The 9,129-nt window shown below is 39.4% G+C and overlaps 1 protein-coding gene across 1 annotated transcript; it reads left to right on the top strand.

Moving 5' to 3' along the window:
* The first annotated feature begins 3,378 nt into the window (after positions 1–3,378).
* Positions 3,379–8,781, top strand: uchl1 (ubiquitin carboxyl-terminal esterase L1 (ubiquitin thiolesterase)). The gene is made up of 9 exons (XM_005726997.2): positions 3,379–3,489; positions 3,587–3,598; positions 4,037–4,165; positions 4,573–4,714; positions 4,961–5,046; positions 5,992–6,039; positions 6,318–6,387; positions 6,474–6,532; positions 7,802–8,781. The coding sequence occupies exons 1-9, from the start codon at positions 3,457–3,459 to the stop codon at positions 7,883–7,885; spliced, it is 663 nt and encodes a 220-aa protein (XP_005727054.1). The 5' UTR covers positions 3,379–3,456; the 3' UTR covers positions 7,886–8,781.
* Positions 8,782–9,129: the final 348 nt, after the last annotated feature.

Raw genomic sequence — 9,129 nt, 5'->3', positions numbered from 1 at the left:
GTAAGAACCAGAGTAACAGAGCCAACAGCATGCTGAGCGAGGCGAAGATACAACAGTACACCACCGTGCTCCATCCCCAACCTGCTCCTAAAGGAGGCACACCATTCATCTCAGCAAGTATGCACCAGGATGGACAGACCGCTGTCTGAAACTGTTGCCTCTTAGAGTTATGGTGATGTACAGTAACAGTGTTAGGGTCTTATTCTGTTGTCTACAGGTAATTATTTGAATTTTCTTGTCTTCTGGAAGATGCGACCATCCTGTGAGGCCCAGACACTAGGTGCTAAAAAAAAAAAAGCTTCAGTCAAATTTCTTCAAGATCAAATGGAAGAAGATGGAAGTTCCAAGAATGAAGGTCTTAACTCAAGCCTCCAGTGTGTGATCAGAGGAATATTCCACAAATATGAGGAGCATCCAAATGTATCCGATTTCTCTTTTCACTTCTTCTTCCTTCTGTCCTCTTCTACTGGAGGAGGACAGCTTTCCCCTTTTAAACCCACAGGTAAATATGCCATCGACACAGGCAGACGGACAAATGGATGCAGACATATAGAATATATCACCAGCTACCCATTTCAGTCTGACCTGTGAGCCCACCCACGTGAAATCTCCGCCCTTCCCTCAGGTGACTTCCATCATCACATCTGATTAAAACATACTTTTAAAATCCATTCTGCCTGAATAAAACATATATTTTGTAGGTTCAGTACAATGTACACTCATTTACTGCAACACTTTATTAGGTACACATTCCAAAGATCAGACCCCCTTTTGACTCCACAACTGCCTTATTTTTTTCACTGCATAGATTCAAACATGGTACTGAAAACATTCCTCAGAGATTTTGCTCCATGTTGACATGATAGCACTACACAGTTACTGCGGATTTTCAGCTGTTTATTCATAATTTGAATCACCACATCCAGCAACAATCAGTCCAATTGAGATCTGATGATTGCGGAGACCATTTAATACATAAACTCACTGTTCATGTTATAGAAACTAATTTTAGATGAATTGAGCTTTTTGAATAGCACGTTATCCTGTTATAGGCGGCCATCAGAGGATGGGTACACTGTGGACACAAAGGGATGGACATAGTCAGCAACAATACTCAGGCTGTGGTATTTAAACAATGCTCAGCTGGCACTAAGGGCACAAATTGTGCCATCACCCATATGAATCATTGATGCAAGACAGGATGGATCCATTCCTTCATGTTGTTTAGACCAAATTCTGACCCTATCATACAATGTGATACCCGGTATGGTCTTCTGCTGCTATAGTGTTTTATGTTTTCAGATATGCTCTTCTATATACTTTGGTTGAGATGGGTGGTTATTTAAGTTACCTTTTTCTTACTCTCAGCCCAAAGGAGTCTGAACATTCTATGCATATTATTTTAATGGCTGATTAGATATTTGCATTAGCAAACAGCTGAACAGGTGCACCTCATGGTGTGGCCAGTGGGTGTATTTTAAAGTCCATTCTCCATGAATAAAACATGCATGCTGTAACCACAGTGTATTCGTACATGCAAGTACCTTAAAGAACCCAGTTTCAGGACACACTAGGCAGCACATTGATGAACACAAGCTGAGCTTTCATGGAAAATGTAACTGAAATCAACAAAACCGAAACAGAAGGAACCAGAAAGACAACACAGTCAGTAAAATTGGTTAGCCAACAACTTGCAGAGGAGAAAATAGGACTACAAATAAGGACCATAACTACAGGTGAATCCAGTGAAGGTGGAGTTGATAGCGAAGGAAAACAAACACAGAGGAAGTAAAATATGGGAAGACCCACAAGGAACAGCAGTTACCAAAATATAACAGGAAGTTACTGCAAATGAAACACAAAAGGCACACAGACAGAGGCAGTCTTTCTGTCTTTCTATCAGTGTGAAGAAGTTTAGCTACACATCAGATGTCAGAGTCAGATGATTCATGAGCTATGCAGTATGAAGGAAACAACATATTTTCATCAAGTAAAATTTTCATATGCACAAGTGTACTTGTAATGTATGTAATGTAATGTTGACATTACATTCATCTCTTATGTTATTGTGCCATCAGGTGGAAGGCAGGAGAAAATGACTCTATTGCACATACAATTTACACAGCAGGTTAGTCTCACCTAAACAGACAAGTACCTGCATAAATAATCAGGTGCTAACACAGGCATATAGGCCAGAATCACACCAAAGGAAGCAAACAGATGCAGAAAAGCAGGGAATATAAGACACAAGGAAACAATCCCACTGGAACCCTGGGCTAAGGTCATATTTAGCAACTAAAGTCTGTAGAGTTTTTCTTCTTTATTATTATAATAACAATTGTAATAATTTAATATTATTTAAAGAACAACAGCACAAGCAGATGAATAGTTAAATACATTATCCTGAAGCCATGTTTGGAAAAAAAAAAGGAAATAAAAAAATCAGATTTTCAAGGACATTGCACACAAAGATTTCATACAAGTAAAAACACTGAGATTGTTGTAAGAAAAACACTCTTCAGACTAACCATCCAGTTCTAGGTGTGGGACAACATGTGATTACAAGTTTTATCAATTCAGGTTTTACTTACTACAAGCTAGAAACTCCTAGCCTCATTTCATATGTAAATATGCTGTTTAGTTACTAATAAGTGGTTGTTTTTAAAGGAGAAAGGCTAAATAATAATAACTCTCTCTGGTAAAGAGACCAGAATAATAGTATTTAGGTATGGGAATACATTTGATCATTTATTATTATTAGCTTTGGTTATTTTTTTTAAAATATGGTTATTTGAAAAAGTATTATTTCTTCATACTGACTTTTTCCACGTTGATTATAATTGTCATATAACATAGCGAATTACAGAAAAAAATAATCTGTTTCTAGTTTTCTCTTAAGTGATCTGTGGAAACAAGAACGACAAAAGGGGAATAAACGTAGTCTGTGCACTACAAATAAATATAATTAATATTGCTGTGACTGTTAGCTTGTTGCATGTGCAGTGAAGAGGAGCGCAAGTAGCAAAAACGTTGAACAGGTATAAGAAGGCTGCAGTTTAAATCTTATTTAAGTGTTAGAGGCTGCACAAGTATTGTTGATAGGGAGTCATCAATACGCCACACCTACTTTCTAGAAAGAACGCGATTTACTCGGAATGATCTTATATTTAGAGGTGTCATTTCATGAATATCTACTTTTATAAACGTAAATGTCTTTCTGATATGTACTTTGGTATTCGGGCGTGTAAAACGTTAAATCTGGCGTTTAAGTCTGTCTGATATTTGTCCGGTAGTTTGCTAAATCTGTGCACCGAGGGTTATTTGCTCTGGGCCCACCCCCGCGTCTGTCGGTAAGTGGTATGATCAGCAGCGATAAATAGGGGTACACGGGCGGCTGTTCGCTGTAGTCGCGATAGCAGATTGAACTAGAGGAGTGATAGCTCAACTTTAGCAACAATGGAGTGGACCCCGATGGAAATCAATCCGGAGGTAAGGAAATCTGTGCTTAATTACAACAGTAATGCTTTCAAAGACAGCAGATTTTTGTCTTACCGCTGTCTTTTTTCGTTTGTTTTTGTTGTTTCAGATGCTGAACAAGGTGCGTATGAAATTAAACGTTAGCCGCCGAGTAATGGCGACATGTTAGTAACCACTGATTGACCCAACCGCGAGGTAAGTTTCACAGAGGCGAATTAGTTTAGAGGGCTGTTAACGTGTTTCCAACATTGAAACGCCATCAGACCACTACGAAGCACCAGTATAGTAGTAGAGGTGTAGTTGCATCGCCAACTATCCAGGTAACAGCATTAATTGATACTAAAAATGAAATTATCAGGGTTAACAAGAGTTTGACCGTTATCCCATATTAACGGGCAGTAGCATCCTTCCCGCGGCTGTCCCAGTGTCTGGGCTAAAGGGTGTGGCCTGAGTGAACCAGCATAACGCAGCATCTCTGAGCAGCTTCTGAGAGCATAGTCTGCCAGTGTGCAACTGTTGGGGGGCTTATTCATTATTCCGTCATCGTTGTGCCTTTCAGATGATGGGAAAGCTGGGCGTTGGTGAAAGCTGGCGCTTCGTCGACGTGCTGGGGCTGGAGGGTGAGCAGCTCTCCTCCGTGCCGAAGCCGTGCTGTGCCTTGATGCTGCTCTTCCCCTTAACGCAACAGGTAACGCCAGGGTGGTGGCGCTGACTACTTCCTGGAAGGGTGGGTCGAGCAAGTGAATATTGGCCGTATCGAGTGGGGTGACGCGGAGATGCAGGGAGGGCATGGATAGAAAATGAACTAGTAATATTATTTAGATGGGTAGAGGAGTTGGAGCGAGAGAGATGGCTACGAGGAAATGAATCAGCAGATGCTATCAATAGTATAATTTTGAATGCAAATGTTTAATGTTCAATATTTTTTCACATACTAAACAGTTTAAACATACTGCAGTTAATAAAACAATGGGGGTTTTTTTTTTTGATGGTTGAGATTTCCTGACTCGGCTCATTTTAAGTGGTAGACCCACTACACAGTATTATCAGACTGATGATGACATGCTTTTTTTTCTTCCCCCCCCCCTATGGCAGCATGAGTCTTTCAGATCTCAGCAAGCTGATAAGGTTTCAGGAGGTTCTGAGGCTTATTTCTTGAAGCAGACAGCAGTCAATTCCTGTGGCACCATTGCCCTGCTGCATGCTGTGGCCAACAGCAAAGACAAAATGACTTTTGGTGAGTACAAGAGGGATCTGGCGCACCAACTGAACATGTTGTGTGAATAAATATTTAAATTGGTGACTAAAATAATTCTGCCTGTGGAAATTTTCCTACGGGACTTTCCAAATCTGTTTCTATAAAATGCATGGAGGAAGTGTACTAAATGAAAGGTTAAACAACAAAGAGTGCTGTTACCCCATATTTCAGCTTGATGTGCATAATCAATCTTCCTGGTATCTAAGCTAATGTTGACATTTTCAGATGGTGCCTCTGCCTTGAAGAAATTTCTGGATGAGACAGCAAATATGTCTCCTGATGACCGTGCCAAACATCTGGAGAAAAACAAAGTAAAGTGCAGTTAAATTATTTAGTCTGTAATAAATCTGATTTGGTAGATGAGAACCAGAATACTTTAATAATCCCTAAGGAAATTAGGATTATGGTTGCTCCAAGACGGTAACATACTGAACTAATTAAATAATATGATACATTACATAGTTTACACACAGTTGTAGAGGGAGATGGGCACAATCCTGAGCATTGTCGAAAAGATATTAAAAGACCTCTGCTGCCACCTCAGAAAATGGAGACGACTTTGGAGTCCAGCAAGTAATGGAGATTATTGGGACTGCTGAGAGACATTGACACCAAAGTCTAATTGCTGGACAAACTAAAAATTAAAACAAACTCTAATCTTTTTATCCTAAAGTCTTCACATCTAGGAATATTCGATAACTTGTACAATAGTCTGTCTGTAGTATACTTGTGTCGACCAACCAGATAAATGTAACGGCAAAGTATTATTGTATAAGGGGCTCATCTGACCTGAAATCAGATCAATTGTACAGGGAAACTTGACACGGGCCATTTTAAAATGGATGCTTTAAACTTCAGTGTGAAATGACTTGTCCTCCTTTGTGTATATAAAAAAATGCTATATTGTGCAAACATTTTTAATGTCACATAGGTGTATGTGTCTTTATATTCCAGTGTCATATCTGAGACTAGTGTCTGCTAGCAAAGTTGTAGTAAAGTGAAAATGAGTGAATATAATGGCCTAGAATTTCTAGAATGTTGCATAATGGAATTGGTTTTTAAGGCCACTTGGGGGCGCCACATACTGCCAAATTTTCTTTAGGTGTAGTAGGTGGGCTCACTTATATACAAAACACTATAAAAACCTTTCAAACTTGTTTGACTGCCCTGCTATTTTTTTATATATTTTTTTTTTAAATAAAAATGGAAGTATTATGTTTCATTAGTTACATCTTGCACGTTCTTCCCCCTTTTAGGCTATCTTTGATGCTCACAATGAGATTGCTGCACAGGGCCAGTGTCGGGTAAGGCATTTTACCACAACATCAACACACTGTACCTCATTCAGACCAAACGCATGTAATGCAGGTCAATGTTAGACCTGTGTAGGACAACTTCATATGAGATTGCTGTTATGAGCAGAGTTTTATTTCATTAGCTTCCAGGCAGTTACATTGTTATGGACCACATGTGAGATGGGGTGCGGGTTATTAAAGAGATCAGACTATATATTTAAACAGAAGTAGTTGTTATGGTATCTTTGCTTTTTTCAAAGTTATTCATTTTGTCTCAACTTTCACAGCCAGAAGCAGATAAAGTCAACTTTCACTTTATTGCCTTCGTCAATGTAAATGGACAGCTGTATGAATTTGGTAAGAATTTGGCCCCATGCACAATCCTGTAGTTACTGTCCCTGTATTTGTTTTACATTGTGGATTCTAATATCTTATATCTTAAGATGGGAAAATAAATGGACCAGTGAACCACGGTCCTACCAAAGAGGAGTCCTTTGTAATGGTATGTATATCCAGTTATTGAACTTTTCAGTTTTTGAACATTTACAAACTGAAAATAACAGTCATTGTTCTTTGCATATCAACTAGTCGTGTATTAAACTGGAGAGGGAGTGTGAATGAGAGTCTGCCAAACTGGGCTTAGTCAATTTGTATATCTGATATACAAATTGCAGTCATTTAAAATGAGGTTAAATTATTACATAACCTGGCAATGAAATGCAAAAATGTGTGAGAGTTTTGCAATTATTAATTTGCTTCGTAAATTTTAATTGGATTATTTATGATTGCAGCAAATGATCACAAGGCAAACCCACGTTTATGTGAGATAAAACCGCATCATTAAATGTGGTAATTTATTGAGAACTAGTTATGGTAAAAGACTTGCCTCTAAAGTAAGAATTAGTATTTAATTTAATTGAAGTTCAACAAGCTGGTTTGTTTTATGAACATCTGCTTGTAATGCATTACTACTACCAGAGGATGGCAGTATTGCACCTGGCAATGGTGTCGAATGCTCAACAAGTTCCCAGTTAATACCACAGTATTGTTTTAAAATCACCCAGCTACTAGGAAGTTGAATACCTTCATTCCACTATGATAGACTTGCACTGAAGTGGAACTTGCTAGACTGCTGCTTTCAGAGCTACCTATGTGCACAGCATGTAATGCTGTTGAAACATTTAGAGCAGAGGTCCTCAACCTTTTTTGCGCCACGTTTATGCCCGACAATATTTTCATGGACCGGCCTTTAAGGTGTTGCGGATAAATACAACAAAATAAAACTAGTACCGGTACCGAAAAAAAGAGAATTTATTCATAACACACGTGAAAAGACCCAGGAAAACAGAGTAAATGATAAAAACGATAACGAAAACAGATTTAAAAACCATACATTTCACACCTGAACCTCAACTCTCGCGGCCCGGTACCAAACAACGCATGTACCGGTCCAAGGCCCGGGGGTTGGGGACCGCTGATTTACAGGATGAATTTCCCTAAAGTGTTTCAATTTAACTTAACATGGATCTGTGTTAACTGGCAGCACTAGACCTCATTATCAGGGCATTTACATCAGTGATATTGCCCAGACCTACTAAAATATGAAAATATCATCAGTAAAATAAACGTTAATACAAATGCACTTTAGGACAGTCTCTCCTCATATTCTGAGTAGTGCACTCCCATTTTAAAATTAGTTGATGTATTGTTTAAATATAGTGGATAGAGTTTTGAATAATTAGTTGACATGTCATCTTTTGATCATATCTAGGATGCAGCCAAAGTGTGCCGTGGATTTATGGAGAGGGAGAAAGGTGAAGTGCGCTTCTCTGCAGTGGCTCTCTGTCAGAATTAAGATGTTCAGTAGGACACAAAATTGAGCAAATTGTAAACCAAAATGTCCTGGAGCATTCACATGACAAACAATCAACAGGCAACCTGTGTGCGCATACATCTGCAGACACTATGCACTAAAGCACATTGTTTCCACATTTCTCTTATTTCATGAACAAAGTCTTGTTTAGCATTACCACATGTACACAAACACAATTGGAGCCCTTTGTTCTGCAGACACTAACAGTACAAGCCTGTCCATACAGTTTAATGTGGTTTAGCTGTGAATCTGTACAGCATGTGGTCATTACCACTGCTTGTGTGCACATGTCTGAAAGTTTTTTCCACTGCATCTGTGTCAAACTCAGAAGACTGATGTTAAAATACCTTTTGTGCCAACAAGTGTGACAGATGAGACAAAAGATGTTGAGGGAAGTTTTGTTTCTGAAGCCCTTTAGTTTCTGTGTGGTTGAGTTCTTAATCTGATGTTCTGCTGAATAGCCCAAATGTATCTGTAGGAATAATCAACCATTGTTTAGAGCAAGGAAGAAACCTACTCACTGTTTTGAAAAGTCTCTGGAAAACTGAGGTTCTTTCTGATAAGCTTGTTTAGTGTGATCGCAAATCAGTTCAGTTCATTGCAGTGTTCAAAAAATGAACAGGCACCTTATTTAAAAACCCAAGGATCCACAAATGATCAAACGCATATACCCTTACTGTGCCAGTTTAACAGATAATACAACTTCCAAAGTGAAGTAGGGAACATCTGAAGTGCTACTGTATGTTGGTTGTTGTGCAGTGCTGGGTGTCTGGCTGTGTTTGAATTGTTTACCTTTCTGCACTTTCAAATCCTATGTCGCTGTCGTTATACTGTTAATACAGCTGTGGGAATATAATAAAGCAACTGTTGTCTCCTTGTCCTGTTGTCCTGTCTCCTAATGTCCATTGGGTATATTTAAGTAAACAGTACAGGGAAATGAACTACTGGGCGATTGTGGCTCAAGAGTTGGGAGTTCGCCTTGTAATCAGAAGGTTGCCGGTTCGAGCCCCGGCTTGGACAGTCTCGGTCGTTGTGTCCTTGGGCAAGACACTTCACCCGTTGCCTACTGGTGGTGGTCAGTGGCGCCAGTGTCCGGCAGCCTCGCCTTTGTCAGTGCGCCCCAGGGTGGCTGTGGCTGTGAATGGGTGGATGACTGGTTGTGTAAAGCGCTTTGGGGTCCTTAGGGACTAGAAAAGCGCTATACAAATACAGGCCATTTACCATTT

This window comes from Pundamilia nyererei, unplaced genomic scaffold, assembly GCF_000239375.1.
Source record: "Pundamilia nyererei isolate P.nyererei 1_Seehausen unplaced genomic scaffold, PunNye1.0 scaffold00022, whole genome shotgun sequence".
In the NCBI taxonomy this organism is placed as follows: Eukaryota; Metazoa; Chordata; class Actinopteri; order Cichliformes; family Cichlidae; genus Pundamilia; species Pundamilia nyererei.
Note: the sequence above shows the minus strand (reverse complement) of the source record. Positions and strands in the feature narration are given on the sequence as shown.

What these genes read in the sequence shown, in the direction of transcription:
- uchl1 (XM_005726997.2), top strand. Translation starts at nt 3,457, where the DNA reads ATGGAGTGGACCCCGATGGAAATCAATCCGGAG. An exon ending in AACATCTGGAGAAAAACAAA is followed by an intron (nt 5,047 to 5,991) that starts GTAAAGTGCAGT and finishes TCCCCCTTTTAG; the next exon opens with GCTATCTTTGATGCTCACAA. An exon ending in AAGAGGAGTCCTTTGTAATG is followed by an intron (nt 6,533 to 7,801) that starts GTATGTATATCC and finishes GATCATATCTAG; the next exon opens with GATGCAGCCAAAGTGTGCCG.